General features: G+C 39.0%; 1 protein-coding gene and 2 long non-coding RNA genes across 3 annotated transcripts in view; 2 read left to right on the forward strand and 1 right to left on the reverse strand.

Annotated features, from left to right (window-relative positions):
* Nucleotides 1-1,197, forward strand: part of LOC109834156 — an 11,526-nt gene extending 10,329 nt beyond the window's left edge. The window contains exon 3 of the long non-coding RNA XR_002245463.1: nucleotides 1,112-1,197. This is a non-coding gene — a long non-coding RNA (uncharacterized LOC109834156). The remainder of the gene's footprint in view (nucleotides 1-1,111) is intronic.
* LOC109834155 overlaps nucleotides 1-5,473 on the reverse strand; it is a 10,891-nt gene extending 5,418 nt beyond the window's left edge. The window contains exons 1-6 of the mRNA XM_020402090.1: nucleotides 5,207-5,473; nucleotides 3,171-3,256; nucleotides 1,345-1,853; nucleotides 1,079-1,240; nucleotides 795-947; nucleotides 413-562 (exon numbers count right to left, since the gene is read on the reverse strand). Of these exons, the coding sequence (XP_020257679.1) occupies nucleotides 413-562; nucleotides 795-947; nucleotides 1,079-1,240; nucleotides 1,345-1,853; nucleotides 3,171-3,256; nucleotides 5,207-5,221 (1,075 nt within the window). The 5' untranslated portion in view covers nucleotides 5,222-5,473. The remainder of the gene's footprint in view (nucleotides 1-412; nucleotides 563-794; nucleotides 948-1,078; nucleotides 1,241-1,344; nucleotides 1,854-3,170; nucleotides 3,257-5,206) is intronic.
* Nucleotides 1,592-2,139, forward strand: LOC109834157. The gene is made up of 2 exons (XR_002245464.1): nucleotides 1,592-1,719; nucleotides 1,815-2,139. It is a non-coding gene; the product is annotated as an uncharacterized LOC109834157 (long non-coding RNA).

Below are 23,572 nucleotides of genomic sequence, written 5' to 3' on the forward strand. Positions count from 1 at the left end.
AGTTTTTATGAGAATGCAACATTTTTCTACCTGAAAAATCAACTTCCGGAGAAGGATTTTTAGTCTTCTCAATGTGCAGTAGGCTGGACCCAATATTGTCCAAGCCTGTTGACTTGTTAAGGGATTTGGTCCCAGAACAGCCTTCCGCAGGATTTTTCTTAACAAGTTCTTGACAGTTCTCTCCTTCTTGAGAACCAAAAAAAGGTGCTCATATTTCTCCAAATACATCAAAAGATAGAATAGAATTTGAGACATTTAGTTCACAGAAACTGACCAAACTCCTTTATATGAAGTTTATGTGCATGCAAACAAGGATAGCCTCCAACCTTTTGTTAGGCTGGAAAAGTGTGTAGAGAAGTGATAGCCAAAACCTATAAAGAATTTTTTTAATGAGAATGCAGCATTTTACTACCTGAAAAACCAACCGGAGAAAGATTTTTAGTCTTCTCATTGTGCGGTAGGTTGGATCCAATAGTGTCCAAGCCTGTTGATTTGTTATGGGATTTGGTTTCAGAACAGCCTTCCGCAGGATTTTTCTTAACAAGTTCTTCACAGCTTTCTCCTGAGAACCAAAAAAAAAAAAAAAATGTGGTCATATTTCTCAAAGTACATCAATATAGAATAGAATTTGAGACACTTAGTTCACAAAAACAGGTCGAACTCCTTGTTCTGCAGTTTATGTTCATGCAAACAAGGATAGACTCCAACCTTTTCTTAGGTTGGAAAAGCGTGTAGAGAAGTGATGGACAAGACCTATAAGGAGCGTTTTTATGAGAAATGCAACATTTTACTACCTGAAAAACCAACTGGACAAAGAATTTTAGTCTTCTTAGAGTACAGTAGGCTGGATCCAATAGTGTCCAAGCCTGCTGACTTGTTATGGGATTTTGTTCCCGGAAAGCCTTTTGCAGGATTTTTCCTAACAATTTCTTCGCAGCACTCTCCTTCTGAGAACAAATAAAAGATGAGGTACTGTTTCTCAGAATACATCAAAAGGTAGAATAGAATTTGAGGCACTTAGTTCAAAGAAACTGATTGAACATAATCCAGTCTGAGAAGTGGTGCATGCAATGCATACTTGAATTCCTTGCTACTCTCTTCTTTTCTTCAGGTTTGGATTGCAAAACCGCTGGATTATTTGAAGCAACTGCAATGTCATTAACTGGAGACTTATGTGATCTTGGATCCTCAGGCGTCTCTGGTGGCCACTTGTTGCCAAGTACATCAGAGTCTCGTTTACCTGGAAGAGAAGATAAGCATGAAATTCACTGAACACATCGTTCTATCAAGAACTAGTGAAAGACAGGAATTTTATAAATAAAAAAAAATTAGAGCTAAAGAGACCTGAAACTTGATAGTCATTTGCATTCCCTTCCTTTACACAAGGACCGGCTTCTCTGGCAATCTTAGAGCGAGAAAGATGCATGGCAGGTTTTGCACTCATCTTTATCCCCTGAGAATAGACTTCATATGCCTTTAATGCTGGGGTCACTGGGGAAATGGCAATAGTTTGAATCTCCGTTGAATTGTTGGGAGCGGGGGAAGCACCAAGGATTGGGACTACAGTAGACGGAGATGCACCAGGTGCCTTTGCTGAGCAATGCAATGGAGGTGGTAGATTTTTCTTGGCTCGTACACGTTGTGCCCTCCTAGAGCCCTTCAATGGTCTGGGTTGTGTGGAGGCGTTCCAGCTGTTTAATGGACAACTCCTATTGACTGGTATAATTTTCCCACCATCTATCACATCAATTAGAATAGTGCCCCTTCTTGGAGGCTTTACTTTATGTGTGACAGTGCATTGTTCACAATGCCAGTTATTAGGAGTACCAACAGGCGGTTTCTGCATGCAATATCTGAAACACCAAAAAGGGGGGAAAGGGGAAAACTGGTTATCTTTCTTCAGGCCTATGATTTATCAGCATAATAGGCTTGGCCATAGAGGACAACTCCAGTAATGCATTTAAACTCAGATGGAATGTAAAGCTTTCTAGCTGTCGATGTACCACCTTTTTCTCTTCTGGTGGATGTAAATCTTAGCTTAGAGAACAACAGGCAACTGCCATCTTCTGTTGTGGTGGATGTAAATATTAGCTTAGAGAACAATATGCAAGAAGCCTTGCAAAGAGGTCAGTTAGTTGACGGGTAGTAGTATCATAGACTCGTAGCTGAATGTTTATGGCGATGGGGATAAATCTTCTTGATTTATCAAGACAATGGAAGGTTCTAGACATAACCTCGAAGATATGGAGGGCTCAAATAAAAGGAGGAAGAAAAATATATCTCTCCTTTAAGGTGCAAACACTTTACAACACAGTGTACCTCAAACTCATGAAACTAACCAGATAAGGATCAAAATGGATATGAATTAAGGTTGCACAAGTGATTATTCAAGGAATAGAGGCGACGGTCTAGATTGTAGGCAGAAGTCTGGAAAGGATTCTTTGGAATGACCAGATTGGAAGTTGTAGTATTTTCCTAACTAAGATGTAGGAGATAATCCAAATTTACTAGAATATAATGCATATGGAGTTCTAAACAAAAACTAAGTCTTAATCAAGAAGTTTTTCTTAGCTCCTGTTTTGCTGTTTGTGTCATACTTAAAAAACCCTAATGAACGAAGGTTAGTTTACGCCACCTAAAATAAGTTAATATTTATGAAATATAGCTTGACAAGGAGAAGAATAATTCATGCAGATGACCTTGAGGAATCAGACAAAAAGTTCGTGTCAAAGTTAAGAGTCATTGTTAAAAGTACTTTTCACTTCAGTAGAAATATAAAAGTTGATATTATTTCACTTCATAAATTGAGGTTTATGACTTGTGTGCATGAATATTAATGACAAAGTTCTTTACTTTACAAAAATACCTTGAAACCTACTAAAATGATTGTGATTTTCACAGTTTAAATTAATTATTAAACGTGGAGTATTTTATAAAACAACCAGATCTAGGACCTTTGGTTGGTAAAACTCAAATGTATGCTCAAGGATCAGTTGAAAAATGGAAAAATAAGCAAAGAAGAATAAGGGACAGATAGAACCTACCGTAGATAAAGCATAACACAGAAATGGCTTGGTTTATCAAATCTCCAGTATGGTTTAGAAAATAATAATAATATCCAACTGAGCTTCTATCCTTAGTTGAAGCTTGAAGGAGTATAGAAGACTTACATATGCTGTGATATTTTCTTGCATGTAGAACAAGTAACAACTCTTTCAGCAAATCCAACATTACCACACATGCTACAAACTTTGCCCTGCAGAAGTCATGAAAAGTTCATTATGCCCAAGTCTCATAGGTAAATGGTTGATTATTTTCATATGTAAATGTTTGATTATAAAAAACAAGATCGTTTTCTATGTATCACATAAAGAAAATTAAAAATAAAACATAATAAGAATGATGTTCCGTAAAAAAAAGGACTAGAATATGAATATTATAACTTGAAGAGCTAGGCTTAAAATTGTTTTTACATCTTTTAAAAATTAACTCATGTTCAGAGGAAGAAATAAATCAGGAAATAGACAATAGCACAAAAAACAAAAAACAAAAACAAAAACAAAAGAAAGAAAGAAAGAAAGAAATTATCCAAGAATTTGATAGTAGAAAACTAACCCACCCTAGAAAATCACCCCACAACAAGACAGATTATCCTCCTAACTTGTGTGGAATCTAAAACATATATCACCCCCTCGACAAGGTTATCACTCTCTTAGAGCTTATCTAGACCTCAAAGCACGAATTCAACTACTTGTATATAAGGATAGTTAGAATCAAGAAAAGGGTACAAGAAAAAACAGAATCAGGATGTTGAGATCCCGGAATGAGAAATTATAACAAGAAAAATGTAAATGTTGAGATGAACATAACAACATTTTATCCTAGACAGCCCAAAGAGAGCTATCGTCGTTCACCTTCCCTCGGGCACCTTCTCTTAACGATCCTCAAATGGTAACTATCCATATTAAATATCTGCAACTACCGTACTGGCTCTATTGCGTGCATCATTCACTGGCCAATCACCCAGGATAATCTAAGTGCGTATGACTTCTATGTTTCTGCTTTATCTGTATTATTATTGTTATTATAAGGCATGACTCATTTTCTATTGTTGAATTTGGCTTATTAGAATATCTTGTCCATTGGCCGACTGCTCATGATATTGCTTACTACCAACACTATCCAAAAATACAGAGCAGTCGACAATGTTTGCAGCAACTCTTGTCTTCGCACCTTAAAGATGAGTTTGATTAGCTAATAAGACTACATCATCAGAAAAACATGTCAACTGATAGATCTGGTTGATATAAGGCTTGACATTAGGTTGGCAATCGGTTCGAAAACTTATTTAATTATCTTCAACTCTTTACTTTCTTTCCATTTTAGCGGTGCTCTGTAGATCATAATGGCTAAAAGAAATGACTACTCAGAAAAATCTACTTTTAGGAGGAGTTGTAGACCGAAGTTTTAGTTGACATAATTTGTACTACAAAGATATCTAGAAATTAATACGTGCGACGTATCTGTTTTCACTCAGTATGATTCAAACTCAACTGGGATTATCCCGAGCAATTCGAAGGTATCGACAACCACCAAAAGAACCGAATTCTCTTTTATGTGTGACCCAAAATCAGAACTAATCCCGTCTCTAAGACAATATATTAATATAAAATGTTATATTGCACGGAAAATTTTCATTTTGAAACCCCTAAAAAGAGAAAGAACTTCTGATCAAGGAGAAGAAAAGTTCAAAATTGGAGAAGAAAAAAGAAAAGAAAAGAAAAGAAAAGAAAAGGGCTCCTAATTTGGCTGATGAGAATCCAAGGATCAAAGATGCATTGGATTTTCTTCCTCGAGAGACAAGAGACTGTCGTTATGGCTCTATTACCTTGTTTCACATTTCTATATTAAACTAAGGAAATCAGTAAATATTAAAGCTCATCAGTGTAACCTAAATCTCAAAAGAGTGAAGAAACTCAAACCCATTTGGGTTTCTTCTGGGATCTCTGTGAGAAATGATAACCAAATGTTGGGTCTTTTTCTAGCTAGGGCTTATGATCTTCAAAAGATCAAGATCTTGACAAATAAAATAAAAATAAAATAAAAAAACCCGAAAACAAACCAAACCCACATCATAAAACAAGAATTAAATCCTAAAACCAATCGTGACCCGCTGTAAAATTCCAACCTAAATGAAAATGCTCACCTTTGAACAGCTCATCTTCAAATTTGGAAAATTCAAGGAGAGGAGAGATGGTTGAAGGGGGTATCAAAGTGTGTCGTTACATTATGCGATGAATCTTTGTGATTCAGTACCCTTTCGTGGTTCCGGATGTGTTTAAGGCTGTTTTTGGAAATTTACTTTGTTTTTCCATTTTTGGGGTCATCCGAAGGGGAGGCGTAGTGCATTTTGCACTGTACAGCGGATTTGTGTGAATGAATCTTCTTTCTTTCTTTCTTTTTTTTTTTTTCCTTTTTGAGAGGATGAATTCCCAATAATTCCCAATATCTCTGCATTTGTAGTGGGAAAAGGTTTACGTACGAGTATAGAATAAGTTTGTGGACCCAATTTGGGTGCACCCAGTTAACCACCATTTCGTTGACGTAGGGGGCCGGCACCTACACAAATCCGAATAAAAGTAGCTAAAAAGTATCTTGTTGCCCATGCATATGTATTTAGGAGGGTAAGTTGATGTTTCCCCCTTTCTTTTATTCTCTATTTTCTTTTCTAGAACATTCTATGAACTATGATATGTGTATATAATTAGATATTAATAATTAAATATTTATCACAATTAATGTTAAAAAAAATAAATACCAAATGATAATGTTCTTTTCTAAAATAAAGTTTTAGATATAAATGAATACAAATACAACAATTAAAATTTTACTATGTTATAATCTACATATTGTCAAAAGTGAAAACATATTTATTAGGGAAAAATGTGTCGGGGCCCCAAAAGCTGGAAAACCATGTGACGAGGCCCATTGTATTTTTCCCCTTGTGTATAAGCCCCTAAAAGCAGCCTCTAATATTTCTAGGGCCCTTCACGTCAGCTGTATACAATCATCAGAGGCATTATATTTTGTAAAAACCCGACTTTGCCCTTCTCCTTCTTCCCCAGACGCTTTGTCACATCTCATTAAATGGGCTGGACTCGATTACAGCGCCTCTTTTACACCGCCTCTATTTTTTACTTTCTTCCAAAATACAAAAGAGCCACCGAAACTCTCGAACTTCCATTTCCAGCGACGAAGTTTATTTTCACGGTCTAGGTTTTTCACCGGAAAATATCGTCCAGGGAAGCGGAATCTGTAAATGACTACGAAATCTCTCATCGCGGCGATTTGAAGGAAAAAGACGGTTCGTCTGGGGTTGGCAGCGCAGAGGAAGCCACTCAAACCCTCATGGTAATGCAAAAGAATACCCTAGAATGGCGAAACCGCCAAAGAAGAACGGCAAGGGCTGGCCGTGCCATCGTACCCTCCCCCCCAGAAAAACAGTAAGTGCTAGTTTATCCATTATTTGGGATTTCGAAGTTATCCACTATTTGGGACGTCATAAGCAATACTAACTTCGAAGACTGTAAAGTTCTCCTCAAGGTTAGGGATTTATCTGACATCCCTAAGAGGCTTGGGTTCCGTTACACATCTCCAGTTGACGAAAACTTAAAGGAAGGCTACGCCGTGACGCAGGTCCTATGCAGGCCGGGTTTGGAGAGGGCTCAGGGATCCACTCGCCTTAACTTAGGTTCACAGCATGTGCAGCCTATTAGTTATGATCCAAAGTTGCAGGATGTTAGTTGGGACGGTAGGCACATAACTGTGGATAGAGAATAGTGGCAGCGCTTTCTCCCAAACCAAGGGATCGGCCCTTCCAATCTGGGGGCGGCTCACCGCACCGTCAATTCTCCTCAGCCAGGAAACGCTTCAGGCTCGCAAAGTTCTTCATCAAAGTCCAGCTCTCCATCATCCACGCGCGGAAAGCGTAAGAGAACTAGTAGTGATAAAGTTTTATCAGACATCTACCGCTCAAGCGAGGGAAGCAACAAATGAGGACCCAGGTTCTTTCTGGTCCGCAACACCACATGAAGATAGTTTCTGTCAAATTTTGCTGCTGTAATGGAAGGAAACTATTCGTTGATAGTTATAAATCATTGTTAAAAAACGTTGCAAGTTGTGGACGCGTGTTATAAATCGTTGTTATAAATGTACCTCACAGTCATATTATTTCATGCTAAGTTGTTATTTTCTGGGTTCATCGTTAGTTCTAGCTCCTATCCCACCAGTTCTAACTTGTATCCCACCAGTTCTAGCCCACATCTTGCTAGTTCTAATGACAGCCCTTGTTTTTTTCACGCTAAGTTTTTATTTCTTGGTTCCACGTTAGTTCTAGCTCCTATCCCACCAGTTCTAGCTTGTATCCCACCAGTTCTAGCTCACATCTTGCTAGTTCTAATGACAACCCTTGTTTTTTCATGCTAAGTTGTTATTTCTGGGTTTCTCGTTAGTTCTAGCTCCTATCCCACCAGTTCTAACTTGTATCCCACTAGTTTTAGCCCACATCTTACTAGTTCTAATGACAGCCCTTGTTTTTTTCACGCTAAGTTTTTATTTCTTGGTTCCATGTTAGTTCTAGCTCCTATCCCACCAGTTCTAGCTTGTATCCCACCGGTTCTAGCCCACATCTTGCTAGTTCTAATGACAGCCCTAGAGTTTTTCACGCTAAGTTGTTATTTCTTAGTTCCTTGTTAGTTCTAGCTCCTATCCCACCAGTTCTAACTTGTATCCCACCAGTTTTAGCCTACATCTTACTAGTTCTAATGACAGCCCTAGAGTTTTTCACGCTAAGTTGTTATTTCTTAGTTTCTCGTTAGTTCTAGCTCCTATCCCACCAGTTCTAACTTGTATCCCACCAGTTCTAGCCCACATCTTTCTAGTTCTAATGACGACCCTTGTTTTTTTCACGCTAAGTTGCTATTCATGGGTTCCACATTAGTTCTAGCTCCTATCCCACCAGTTCTAACTTGTATCCCACCAGTTCTAGCCCACATCTTGTTAGTTCTAATGTCAGACCTTGTTTTTCATGCTAAGTTCCTATTTCTGGGTTTCACGTTAGTTCTAGCTCCTATCCCACCAGTTCTAGCTTGTATCCCACCAGTTCTAGCCCACATCTTGCTAATTTTAATGACAACCCTTGTTTTTTCATGTTAAGTTGTTATTTCTGGGTTCCACGTTAGTTCTAGTTCCTATCCCACCAGTTCCAGCTTATATCCCACCAGTTCTAGCCCACATCTTGCTAGTTCTAATGACAGCCCTAGAGTTTTTCACGCTAAGTTGTTATTTCTTAGTTCCTCGTTAGTTCTAGCTCCTATCCCACCAGTTCTAACTTGTATCCCACCAGTTCTAGTCCACATCTTGCTAGTTCTAATGACGGCCCTTATTTTTTTCACGCTAAGTTGCTATTTCTGGGTTCCACGTTAGTTCTAACTCTTATCCCACCAGTTCTGACTTGTATCCCACCAGTTCTAGCCCACATCTTGCTAGTTCTAATGACGGCCCTTGTTTTTTTCATGCTAAGTTGTTATTTCTGGGTTTCACGTTAGTTCTAGCTCCTATCCCACCAGTTCTAGCTTGTATCCCACCAGTTCTAGCTCACATCTTACTAGTTCTAATGACAGCCCTAGAGTTTTTCATGCTAAGTTGTTATTTCTTAGTTCCTCGTTAGTTCTAGCTCCTATCCCACCAGTTCTAACTTGTATCCCATGATCGCGAGGATGAACCGATCACCTTTGACTGAAGGGGGAAAAATAGGACCAACAATGTCCATGCCCCAAGTTTCGAACGGCCACGAAGTGGTTGACGTATGCAACTGCTCTGGCGGTTGATGCATATAATTTGCATGTATTTTAGTTCCTCGTTAGTTCTAGCTCCTATCCCACCAGTTCTAACTTGTATCCCACCAGTTCTAGCCCACATATTGCTAGTTCTAATGACGACCCTTGTTTTTTTCACGCTAAGTTGCTATTTTTGGGTTCCACGTTAGTTCTAGCTCCTATCCTACCAGTTCTAACTTGTATCCCACCAGTTCTAGCCCACATCTTGCTAGTTCTAATGACAGCCCTTGTTTTTTTCATGCTAAGTTGTTATTTCTGGGTTCTACGTTAGTTCTAGCTCCTATCCCACCAGTTCTAGCTTGTATCCCACCAGTTCTAACCCACATCTTGCTAGTTCTAATGACAGCCCTAGAGTATTTCACGCTAAGTTGTTATTTCTTAGTTCCTCGTTAGTTCTAGTTCCTATCCCACCAGTTCTAGCTTGTATCTCACCATTTTTAGCCCACATCTTGCTAGTTCTAATGACAGCCCTAGAGTTTTTCACGCTAAGTTGTTATTTCTTAGTTCCTCGTTAGTTCTAGCTCCTATCCCATCAGTTCTAACTTGTATCCCACCAGTTCTAGCCCACATCTTGCTAGTTCTAATGACGGCCCTTGTTTTTTTCACGCTAAGTTGCTATTTCTGGGTTCCACGTTAGTTCTAGCTCCTATCCCACCAGTTCTAACTTGTATCCCACCAGTTCTAGCCCACATCTTGTTAGTTCTAATGTCAAACCTTGTTTTTCATGCTAAGTTCCTATTTCTGGGTTTCACGTTAGTTCTAGCTCCTATCCCACCAGTTCTAGCTTGTATCCCACCAGTTCTAGCCCACATCTTGCTAATTTTAATGACAACCCTTGTTTTTTTCATGTTAAGTTGTTATTTCTGGGTTCCACGTTAGTTCTAGCTCCTATCCCACCAGTTCCAGCTTATATCCCACCAGTTCTAGCCCACATCTTGCTAGTTCTAATGACAGCCCTAGAGTTTTTCACGCTAAGTTGTTATTTCTTAGTTCCTCATTAGTTCTAGCTCCTATCCTACCAGTTCTAACTTGTATCTCATCAGTTCTAGCCCACATCTTGCTAGTTCTAATGACGGCCCTTGTTTTTTTCATGCTAAGTTGTTATTTCTTAGTTCCACGTTAGTTCTAGCTCCTATCTCATCAGTTCTAGCTTGTATCCCACCAGTTCTAGCCCACATCTTGCTTGTTCTAATGACATCCCTAGAGTTTTTCACGCTAAGTTGTTATTTCTTAGTTCCTCGTTAGTTCTAGCTCCTATCCCACCAGTTCTAACTTGTATCCCATCAGTTCTAGCCCACATCTTGCTAGTTCTAATGACGGCCCTTGTTTTTTCATGCTAAGTTGTTATTTCTGGGTTCCTCGTTAGTTCTAGCTCCTATCCCATCAGTTTTAACTTGTATCCCACCAGTTCTAACCCACATCTTGCTAGTTCTAATGACAGCCCTTGTTTTTTTCACGCTAAGTTTTTATTTCTTGGTTCCACGTTAGTTCTAGCTCCTATCCCACCAGTTCTAGCTTGTATCCCACCAATTCTAGCCCACATCTTGCTAGTTCTAATGACAGCCCTTGTTTTTTTCGCTAAGTTGCTATTTCTTGGTTCATCGTTAGTTCTAGCTCCTATCCCACCAGTTCTAACTTGTATCCCACCAGTTCTAGTCCACATCTTGCTAGTTCTAATGACGACCCTTATTTTTTTCATGCTAAGTTGCTATTTATGGGTTTCACGTTAGTTCTAGCTTGTATCCCACCAGTTCTAGCTTGTATCCCACCAGTTCTAGCCCACATTTTACTAGTTCTAAACCCTGCCCTTTTTTTTACATGCTAAGTTGTTAATTCTGGGTTCCACGTTAGTTCTATCTCACTAGTTCTAGCTTGTATACAGCCAGTTCTAGCCCACAACTTACTAGTTCTAAAAACCAGCCTTCGTATTTTACCTGCGCAGTTTTTATTTTTGCTGTCGTGTTATTTCTAGGATAGTCAATGTTTGTTCTAGCTGCTGTGGTTTTAGTTCTTGATGATGTCGTGTCTGTTCTATCTTAGCCATTGTCAGATCTATTTGTTCTCGTATAGTTCTAATACTTACATCATTTTTGCTAGTGGAGATGATGCTAGTTCTCATCACACATGAGAATACTTTCAACATTAAACAAAACGTACTAGTTTGTAAATATACAAGCAAAATAGTTAACAACATATCAAATACTTAGTCAGCAATAGATTCATTACATGTTTACGGTTGTGACCTTCCACATGACATCGAGAGCATTTAAGTGGCCTGGTGTAAATTGTTCTGTTGTTGATACGCCTGGTCTTATTTCTCCCTTTCCTTTTTATTGTTAATGGTGGTAGGATCTGTATCTCCTCCCGTGGTACGCTACGCTTCTCGTAATCGGGGATGGGGTAGAGGATTGGCTCGTAGCTCTTTTTAAAAAGCTTCAACCATCATAAACCAGTCACAGAATTGGTAAACATCCCTCTTCATAAACATAATGGTTGCACATGCATGTTTGCAAGGGATACGGGTTACATCCCACGCGCGACACGTGCATGTTTTATTGTCAAGATCCACTTTACAAGTTTTATGGGTTTGTACCTCAAATAATCTTGTATGAGCTAGATCTCATAGCAAATCGATTAGCACTAACAATAAGTCTATTAGAACTAACAACTAATAGATTATACTTAACAATAAATCTATTAGAACCGACATTAACTGATATTACATGAATTAACGTAGTACCTAGAATTAACAACTTAGCATGAAAAAAAATCGGTTGGGTTTAGAACTAGCAAGTTGTGGGCTAGAACTGGCTGTATACAGGCAAGAATTAGTGGGATAGAAGCTAGAACTAACGTAATAGCTAGATTTAACAAGTTTTCATTTAAAAACGCTGGCTGGGATTAGAACTAGCAAGTTGTGGGCTATAACTGGTTGTATACAAGCCAGAACAAGTGAGATAGAAGCTAGAACTAACGTAGAAGCTAGAATTTACATGTTTGCATTAAAAACACGGGCTGGGTATAGAATTAGCAAGTTGTGGGCTAGAACTGGCTGTATACAAGCTAGAATTAGGGTAATAGAAGCTAGAACTAACGTAGAAGCGAGAATTATTAAGTTTGAATTAAAAAACGAGGGCTGGGTTTATAACTACAAGTTGTGGGCTAGAACTAGCAAATCTATTATAATCCGAGCTATAATCCAATGAACTAACATTAACTGATATTACATGAATATTGTTCTTAGCATCAAAAAAATCCTTGCCCCTACATGTCATCTCGAACTTGAACGGCGCTGTGGACTTTTGAAGAATCCTCTTTTTCCTTGAAAGCTTGCATGTGAACCTCCTTTAATCCTCTGTTATGACAATGCTCCACCATAGATGACAGATCCCCCTCGTTCACAGTAGGAAATTTAAAGCTTCCATTCGTTTCATCTTTGAATGACAAACTTAATGATTCATATGGAAGATCTAACCTATCTGACACATCAAAGTTTAGATCAAGAATGGTGGTTGAAGTGTTAATCTTCATGAATACTACTCTATCACCCGAAGCTACGATGCATGTGATGTCCTTTTCAGCCATTATGAAGTGGAGGGAAGAGTAATGGAGAGAATTTCGGTCTGAGGAAAAGTAATGAAGAGAATTTGGGTCGGAGGAAGAGTAATGGAAGAGTAATGGATAACTAGATATTTATTGCTCATGATAGACTGAAAAAGGGGGGGTAATGGATAACTAGATATTTATTGCTCATGATAGACTGAAAAAGGGGGGAAATTTCCCTCCATTTCTTACAGTAGTTTGCATTTAATGGGATAGACTGAAAAAGGGGGGAAATTTCCCTCCATTTCTTACAGTAGTTTGCATTTAATGGGATGTGACGAAGAAAGGTGATGAAACGTCTGGGGAAGAAGGTGAAGGGCAAAGTCGGGTTTTTTTAAAATATAATGCCTCTGGCTGTATACAGCTGACGTGAAGGGCCCTAGAAATATTAGAGGTTGCTTTTTGGGGCTTATACACAAGGGGAAAAATACAAGGGGCCTCGTCACATGGTTTTCCAGCTTTTGGGGCCCCGACACATTTTTCCCTTCTTTTTTATCGACACTATCAAGTATTCTTGGGATGTTGTTTTGAAAATAATCCATAAATCCCAATGTACCCTATTTTTGTTTGTGAAAACCAAATCACCACAAAAATTGAAATATATCTCATAGAAAATTCAAAGAAATAAAATAATTCAATAAAGATTATAAATATATTTTACAAAACTAAATGAAACTTTAGTATAAATGCTCCTTTATATAAAATTGAGATGATTAAGTTTTCGTATTGATTGTGCGTGTATTTGCACGTGTAATAATGCTATTTATTTCAAAATATTATATATGGACCATCCAGGATTTTGAAAACAAAGATAGACCCCACAGTGACTTTATGTCAGATGTCAAAAATCCGGTCAGCAAATATTGCGTTTGGGGCACATGGATGGGAGTTTTTGGCTTACATGTTGTGGTTCATAGTCGTTAGAAATCATAGTTAAAAGTTGGATAAATGATAACTATGCATAGTAATTTTTATTACTTTTGTATTAACACGAACAAAAGAGTGGGCTCCATAATAACTCAATTTTTTTTACAATTTTTAAACAAAGGACCCTACAGATTTGTTAGTGGGAGTACAGAAGTTAATATAGAACTTATTGTAAAGTTATGATTTTCCTAGAAGTTGGCACTTTGCTAGGATTGTCTAGAGCTAGCTTTGATTAATACTAGTACTCTGGGCACACGATGTGTGCATAATAAAAAAACGTAGGGGCATTTTTGTAATATTTTTTACGAGAACGGGAGCATTTGTGTTGATTCTCAAATGTTAAGAAGTTTATCATCTTTTGCGAGTGTGAATGTGTTTCTTTCGATTTTAGTGCGAGGGTACTTATGATATTTCTCAAAAAATTGACACATAAACCAAAAAGGTAGCTTTTCTTAAATATATAGTATAGATTTAAAGATTATTTTAAAAAGTTGTAAAAAAGCATTAAAATCTAGAAAAATATATACTGCATTTCGTTTCTGAAATGTTGACATATGCTATGGGATAGAGACTTGGGGCTGGGGCCGAGTTCTCAACTTAATCGGCAGCAGAGAATGTCCTTCCAGTCGTTTCTGAGAAATGCCTAGTGAGTGGTCAAGTGCCCTAAGTAGGGTCGTTCTTGATGATAGGGTCAACCGACACCGCCTTTCACGTTGATTCAGGAGTGTCAGCATGTCTGACTGGTTGGAATATCGTCTCCTCTCAGCTAATAACCGTCTCTCGAGTTGATATAAAGATGTCGACTCGTCTGGGAGGTCAGGATCTCTCGTGCCGACCAGTATCGCCTCTGGTGTCGACATCAGAGTGTCGGCTTGATGAGCCGGTGGGGCCGAAGCCTCTGTGATTGTGCCTTGGGTTTATCCCTGATAAGGTTAAGGTCTTGTAATTAGCCATGATGGTCTAGTTGCACTGGAGGATTCGACCATATGTCGTGCCTTGGGCTTACCTTGGTAAAGAGCCAATGACTTGTAATTCGACTGAGGAATCAAATGCCTAGAACTCTTGAGAGTTGATTAGGTCTTTCATTCCCCTAAGACCGAGAGACGACTGTGGGAGTCGACCAAAGGGTTGAGTTTGTTTTGCTAAGGCTTTTATTGTATCATTTTGCAAATATCCGTATCTTGGGTGAGTGAACACCATAACATATACTAATGCAATAAGGGATGCCATTGTTGAACAAATAAAAGATGGGCTAATTCGAATATTTAATTTACGCACTTCATTCATGGCCATGCATTATCGTCTTCTATTTCCTTATGATGAAGATGGTTTCGGATTCGAAATTCTCCTTAACAAGGGAGGTAGCAGAAATTGAAGCAAGCAAAATTCTGTATCAAGTACACTGAATCAGAGGCGTGGCTGACAATTTGGGGGCCCTGTTCTAAATTTTAATCGGGGCCTCTTAATCAATCTCCAGAAAAAATTAATAACTGTTTTATACATAGTACTAACCATGGAGAGAAATTTTTATATCTAGAATTAAAATAAACATTAAGACATAACAATGATTCTATGCAAAACATATTACGTGCAAAATATTAATAGTAAAAAAAGATACACAAGATCAACATCTTACTAATAATCGTGACATGTCCGACATCAAAAACTTCACTGGAAAACTTTTCTCCTTGCATTTTTTGTTGCAAAGTCATCAATCAAATCTTCATAATCAATCTTGTCTAAGAATCCACTTTCAACTGAGAGCAAAGCCAGTCCGTTTAGCCTCTCCTACGTCATGGTTGATCTCAAGTATGATTTTAATATCTTTAACTTTGAGAAACTCCTTTCTGCTGATGCAACCGTGACAGGTATAATCAACAAGATTCTATATGCAATACTAGCGGCTGGGAAACAATTCATCCTCTTCAAGAAATTCAATACGTCAATGGCTTTCATATTTTCTGATGGCAACATATTTTCATGATTCATACGTATGAAAAATATAACAATAGGTAACAGGTTGATTATCATTAAAATAGATTTGCAAAAGAGTATATACGCTGATGGAGAACATAACAGTTAACTGGATCTTTTTGAGTGTTCATTTTAATCTTTACAAATAAAAATGAATGCTCGAAACAGGAATTCAGTAGGATAAAAGTCTCAACAATTGAAAAGAGGGGAGATATCTGCTATTCATTCAAGAATCCATGGATGGGAATGAAAATGGTGCAATGCTACTCTATCCATGGACTATGCCATGTGGCTAAATTAGATCCTAAGTAAATAGACACGGGTAGAGGCCAGAGGGATGGTGCTTTCGGATGATGAAAGGACCTTTATGGTAGCATATACTACTGGGAAGAAATAGTATACCGAGACGGACCCATTTCATTTTTGACAAAATCAAACAAAACCCAGATAGGAAAATTAGCTAGAAAGTAGAAATCGTCCAAGATCAGAGGCGCCTTTGAAAACTATAAATTACACAAGCAGACAACACCCAAAGGTGATCAATTCTAGCCTTTGATTTCGTAAATGTTCAACGCATGGTCAATCATCCCTAAAACAACCCCAAAATCAAATCAAGAGGAGACCCAAAACATCGAACCCAATAATCTGAAACTTTAGGGTTTTGGCGGATGGATCATGGAATCAAACACAAAAGACATTGAGACAAGCTAAAGAGTGGGGTTTACCTGAATCAAGAGGCAAGAGGGGATGTGCTTCAGTTCAGTGCTTGAAGATGAAGAAGAAAGGAAAAACCCTAAATTTCGCCGTCGCCCTTGTTTCTGTCCGCTCGCAGGAGAGGAGCCTTTTTAATTTTAGGGCTTGTTTGGATTGAGGGGAATGAGAGTGAAGGGAAGTTAGGGGAACCATTCACCTCCATTCACCTTGTTTGGGAACACTTAGGAGGTGAAATTAATTCACCTCCATTCACCTTGGTTCACCCCCTAATAGTATAAAAATTGTTACCCCCCAAATTGGGGTGTAACCAAGGGGAAGATAATTCCCTTCCCTTCCCTTCCTTTCCCTTCCCTTCCCTTCACTCAGTTTCCCTTAACTTCCCTTCACCCCCTACGAATCCAAACAGGCCCTTAGGCTATTTTCGAATTGGGACTGGGTTATACCTGTGCGATTTGGAATTGGGGCCCCCCCTAAGTGTGGGGCCCTGTTCTATGGAACCGGATGTTCCGGTTCAAAGGCGCCTCTGGCATGGTGTAACCAAAGTAGATCAATTAAATATTTGTTCAAGTACGTTCATAAAGGCCCAGACTACAGATCTTTTATTATGCAAAGCATAGTTAAAAATTCTGATCAACTTGTGATACGAGATGAAATTAAAGAGTATTTCGAATGTAGATACATTTTAGCTCTTGAAACTATATGGAAAATCCTGCTTAATGATTAGGCGTTAAATATCAAGTATATTAGATATATATATGATCCTTAATGGGGGTTAGGTGTGGTCAATTGTTAGGAATTCTTAACTGGAAATAGCACCAAAGTGGTTGATTGAACAAAAACCCCTTTAAATGTGGTTTATGTATAAATTAATATGCAAAGGTTGTTCATGTAAAATGCTCCTATTTTTAAATATGGTTTATAAGAAAAAACTTTGAAAACTACTATTAGAGAAATTAAAATGATAATTGAGTTATAGTCATTGTTTTTTTTGTCACTTACATAAACAAATCAACTTATTTACCAAAGAGGGTTTAGTTGAGTTGATAAGTTGGCTCTGAGTAGTAATTTAAGGTATCAGGTTTAACTCTCATGTAGATCACTCATAATAATGTAATATTTTGGAACACTCACAAGAAACCCATGATCTGAAGGATCGTAGGGAAGTTCGCTCGCCAAACCAAAACAATAAATAAATCACCTTAATTTTTAGTATTTTGTCTAATTTTTAATCTGATTAAAAACTAGTCTAATTAGTTCATGTTGCGCGCCGTGCGGAAGCGTGCTCGACAACCAAACGAGTTGGTGAGCGATGAGAGAAGAAAACCAAACCAAATACGAGTGCAATTCACCAAAATACGACACAAATCAAACCAAACACAAAGATTTACATGGTTTGGTAATTGCCTACGTCCACGGGGAGAGGATGGGCAGATTTTACTATATGGAGGAGAAATACAACGGGTTACAACTCACAAAATTACTCAAATATAACCCTAATCCAAGCTCTCAACTCCCTCACAATATCTCCCTCTCAAAGTACTCAAAAGACTGCTAATTCTCTCCTTAAGAAACCCTAAAAACGTGGTTTTATTTATAACAAAACACAATCCAAAACAGATTGAGATTCTAAAAACGAGTCTGTCACACCCTGGTGTGGCACACATCATACTCCTGAAAAACAAGACAGATTCTGTCATACCAGGGTGTGGCAGACATCACCAAAAATGATAATGAACGTTAATGTGCTTCGTCCTCGCATAAAAAACCTGATTCTTCACCAAATAGATAGCATTCATGCTGTCATAATAAATAGTGACGGATCATTGTGATATACCAAGTTCCTCCAAAAGTCCTCGAAGTCAAATAGCCTCCTTCACAGCCTCTGTAATCACTATATACTCTGCCTCTATCGTTGACAAAGCCACCGTAGACTGTAAGGTGCATCTCCAACACACCGACGCACGGGTCAAAGTGAACAGAGACCGGTACTTATCCAAATCACCAGCATAATCTGAATCAGTATAACCAATTCACAACCGCCCATCTCTAGTGTCTCGTTCAAAAACTAAACCAACATTGAGAGTACCTCGAATGTACCTCAAAATCCATCTCATGACGTCCCAATGACCCACTCCTGGATCGTGCATGTATCTTGAAACCATGCTCACCTCTTATGATAAATCTGGTCTCGTACATACCATCACGTACATCAAGCTCCCAACTGTGCTCGCATATGGAGTCTTCGACATTAACTCTTTATCTTCAACTGTCTTCGGTGAAAGATCAGCTGAAAGCTTCAAATGAGCTCCCAAAGGTATACTAACTGGCATCGTATCCATGCTGACATGAAATCGCTGTAGAACCTTCTTCAAATAAGCCATCTGTGTCAAACAAATTCTGCTCTTCTTTTTGTCCCTGCCGATCTCCATCCCTAAAATGCGCTTTGCCTCACCCAAATCTTTCATCTCAAACTCCTTTGAAAGCTGTGCCTTCAACTCATCTATAACAAACCTAGAAATAGAGGCAACCAACATATCATCGACATAAAGCAACAAATAAATATATGTATCTCCTTTCAACTTATGAAAATACACACAAGGATTAAACTGGCTCCGAGTGTACGAATGACCGATCATAAATCCATTGAATCACCTATACCACTATCGAGGAGACTGTTTCAAATGGTATAACGATTTCTTCAACCTACAAACCAACTTATCCTTCCCTGCAGCTTAGAATCCTAATGGCTGAGTCATATATATTTCTTCATCAAGATCACCATGAAGAAATAACGTCTTCACATCCAACTGATCTAACTCCAAACCATACTGTGCCACCAAAGCTAGCAAAATCTGAATCGAAGAGTGTTTTACCATCAGAGAGAAACCTCATTATATTCAATACATTCCTCCTGTGCATAGCTCTTCATAACCAACCTAGCTTTGAACCTCACTAGAGTGTCTTCAATTGTCTCCTTCTTCGTGTATACCCACTTGCACCCAATCGCCTTCCACCCCTTTGGAAGCTCAACAAGCTCCCATGTATCGTTCTTAGGAAGAGACTTTATCTCCTCCTGCATAGCTACCTACCACGAATCAGCCTTCGAACTCTGCTCGGCCTCTCTGAAAGTATTAGGCACCAACTCATCGATATTCTCCACTGGAAGTGCATATGCAACTACTGTGTTGGTATACCATGCTAGCATTTGTATGTCTCTCCTCTATCTCTGAACCGTAATAGAATCCTGAACCTGAGTCGTCGGTCCCTGATCCTGCACATATGTACTCGTATCCTCCTCATCATCACCGTGCTCGCCTGGCGTCACCTCAGTCAGCACTCTAATGTATATTATACCATCTGGACAATGTGAAGCTGCATCGATCTCCACCACCTACGATATCTCCTCCGTCGGTATGCTCTCCATCTGATGAGAGTTAGGAAGCTTTAAAACCAAAGCCTCATCAAAAGTGGCGTCTCTACTCAGCACAATCTTCCTATCAACTGGATCACATAGCTTGTATCCCTTAACACCACACTTGAATCCTACAAATATGGCCTTCCTAGTTTGATGTTCTAACTTATCAGTCTTAACATTATAGTATGTAGGACACCCAAATATCTTGAGCTAGTCATAGTCGTGTGCTAGCTCTCCCGACCACATCTCCATAGGGGTTTTTCCTTCAATGGCAGATGAAGCCAGCCTATTAATGAGGTGGCTCGCATATGAAAGTACCTCAGCCCAAAAGATATTCTCCAAACCACTATACGCCAACAAACATCGGATCTTCTCCAGCAAAGACCGATTAAACCTCTCTGCCACCCCATTCTGCTACGGTGTATGACTAACTGTAAAATGCAGGGCACCCAAATACTTTAAGCTGGTCATAGTCATGTGTTGGCTCTCCCGATCACATCTCCATAGAGGTCTTCCCCTCAATCGTAGATGAAAGCAGCATGTTAACAAGGTGGCTCGCATATGAAAGTACCTCAGCCCAAAAGATATTCTCCAAACCACTATACGCCAACAAACATCGGATCTTCTCCAGCAAAGACCGATTAAACCTCTCTGCCACCCCATTCTGCTACGGTGTATGACTAACTGTGAAGTGTCTCTCTATGCCCTCATCTCAGCATAGCTGCTGAAAGGGGTCTGATGTGTACTTACCATCATTACCGGATTGCAACGTCTTGACATTTCTCCTAGTCTGTAGTTCCAACCTCTTCTTCTACTCCACAAATATATCTAGGGTTTCACTCTTCTTAGCCATGATGTACACCCAACAACGCCTAGAATAGTTATTAATAAACGTGACGAACTAATATCGAACACCAAGTGATACAGTCTTGATGGGACCCCAAACATCTGTGTGCACGTAATCCAGGATGCCTCTCGTCCTATGAATGTCTGTCCTAAACTTTACCTTCGTCTTCTTGCTAAGAACACTGTGCTCACAGAACTTAATCTTTCAACTCTTGGCTCCTTTCAATAGTCCATGTTTGCACAGCGTCTGCAGTGACTTTTTTCCTGTGTGCCCCAATATGTAGTGCCAAAGTCTGTTCATGTCCGCCTCTAAAATAGCTGAAGCTACCTGGCAAATCTTGATGCTCCCCTTCAGATAGTATAAGTTTCGACTGCAGACTCCCTTCATCACCACCAAAGATCCCTTAGTAACTTTTGCTACAACGTCTTCAAAGGTCACCTTGAATCCCTTTGCCTACAAAACTCCAACAGAAATAAGATTCTTCTTTAGCTGTTGAACGAATCTTATATCATTCAATTCACGGACTACTCCATCATATATCTGAATTCTGATGGCACCTATCCCACAAATGCCACATGACTGATTATTTCCCATGACTATAACTCCCACATCGAGTCTCTCAAAATATGCAAACCAATCTCGTCTAATGGTCACATGATAGGTAAAGCTGGAATCAAGCATCCAATCTAATGCATCCAACTAGTTCACCTCTGGAGTAATCAATAGAGAAAAGCTCGAATCATCTGAATCATCGCCTCTCGCAACGTTTACCTTATTGGCCTTCGGGCCCTTTTTCCTGTCATTCTCCTTCTCCTTGAGCTAATGACGGTTTCTCTTCCAATATCTTTATTTCTTGCAGAACACACACTGATTCTTTGCTAACTGGTGATGGCCTCTAGATTTTGACCTGCTCCTATTACCACCTCTCGGATATGAGCTTCCACCTCTCATCAACAAGGCCTCTCCTGAAGTATTAGCGCGGGAAGTCTCTTTGTCCTTTCTCCTCAAATCATAGTTCGTCAAGGCATTAGTAATTTCACTATATGTGATAGAAGATCTCCCGTTCAACAAAATAAGCACAAAGGTATCATACTTCTCATCCGTTAAGGAGCCTAAAAGAATAATAGCATTGTACTCGTCTGTAATCTTCTCATCCATATTGTCCAAGTCCGATAACAACTTAGTGTAGTTGTTCACATGAACTGCTAGTGAGGTGCCTCTGGACATCTGAAATCTGAATAATCTTCATAACAAATACAAACGGTTCTCAACACTCTTCGTAAGGTACTTATTGTTGAGAATCTCCCACATCTTCATTGCAGACGTCACCCCAATCACATCATACTTCAGCTCTTATTCCAAACAGGACCTGATCACCTCCACAAGCATTCCTATTCATCTTTTCCCATATCGCCTCATCGTATTTTGGTTGTCTTCTCATGGACCATGATGGTCTCTTCCAAATTTTGAGCATTGAGAGAGTCAAGTACGTCGCTCATCCACAAACAAAAATTAATTTTACCGTTATATTTAACCATACTAATTTTAGTGTTCTGAAAACCAACTTGAACTGTATCTGCCATCTTGCGGCTTTCACCAACTTCTTCACTCATACTCACAAACTCCAAATTATAGAAAAAAATTCAAACTTTGATAGGATTGAAAAATTACCCAACTGAACCTTAGATTGGATTCCAAATAGATCTCCTAACCACACAAGGAAAGCGAGATCCCAACGGCAACTCCGCAACACTATCTCCACCGAAGCCTAGAACTCCAAGAATCAAGCTTCCATAATGAATCTTCCTCCATCCAATGCCAAAATCCTAGATCTAAAATCTGAGCTTTGATACCAAATATTGTGCACCGTACGGAAGCGTATTCGACAACCAAACGAGTCGGTGAGTGATGAGAGAAGAAAACCAAACCAAATACGAGTGTAATTCATCAAAATACGACACAAGTCAAACCAAACACAGAGATTTACGTGGTTCGGTAATTTCCTACGTCCACTGGGAGATGATGATGGAGATTTCACTATATGGAGGAGAAATACAACGGGTTACAACTTACAAAATTACTCAAATATAACCCTAACCAAAGCTCTCAATTTCCTCACAATATCTCCCTCTCAAAATGCTCAAAAGACTGTTCTCCTTAAGAAACCCTAAAAAACATGGTTCTATTTATAACAATACACAATCCCAAACAGATTGATATTCTAATAACTAGTCTGCCACACCCTGGTGTGACACACACCACACCCCTTAAAAACAGGACAGATTCTGTCACACCAGTGTGTGCCAGACACCACCAGGGTATGGTGGAGCCTATCTTGCCACACGAGTGTGTGGTGAAGCCTGTCTTGCTTATTCTTCACGTTTTTTTTCTCAATTCCTTCGCCGTTTTCATAGTTCAAATCGCAATCTCTAAGATATTCCGTGCCTCTAAACTAGTTTTATGCATTCTTAGCCTTGCCTCTAAACCAGGAGTTTCTTAGCCCTGCCTCTAAACCAGGAGTTCAGAAGCATGGGCCTTCCCTTTTGCATTGGGCCATTGCATAAGAGATCATTGTACCTGTAAATGTGAGGATTGCAAATGTCATATCTGATGATCGTATTTGGATTAAAAAAGACTTCTCGTTCGTATCCGGATTTGGTTACAAAAATCATCGGTGCCATGTTTCATGCTCAAGATTTTTTTTTTTTTTTTAAATTGACATACGACCATAAGCAAAGCACGTTGCGTATATGGTTAGTTCTTTATTTTGGAGGGGGGGGGGATAAATTAGAATGAAACCCCCTTTATTTATAGGGTTAATTATACTTAAATATCCAAAGTTTCTATTTAATTTCACATAAATCCCCACGCTTCAAAACCCTGCAAATAAATATCCAAAGTTTCCGCCATTAAACACTTGAACACCCAGTGTCTCCGGGTTGTTTCACATTTCCAACAGTAGTTTCCGCCATTAAACACTTGAACACCCAGTGTCTCCGGGTTGTTTCACATTTCCACCTACTGTTGGTTGACCGTCAGAATATTCCATGAATATTCATTTTTGGGTTGCCACGAGTTAATTTGTCCTCTTCCTTACCCTTAATGTTGTTTTAATTTACAAACACCACCCTTATGAATATGCATTAATTATGAATATATGTTGTTTTCTCCCCAAACTTAAACCTAATTTTACAT

The sequence above is a fragment of the Asparagus officinalis genome, chromosome 3 (assembly GCF_001876935.1).
Source record: "Asparagus officinalis chromosome 3, Aspof.V1, whole genome shotgun sequence".
NCBI lineage: Eukaryota > Viridiplantae > Streptophyta > Magnoliopsida > Asparagales > Asparagaceae > Asparagus > Asparagus officinalis.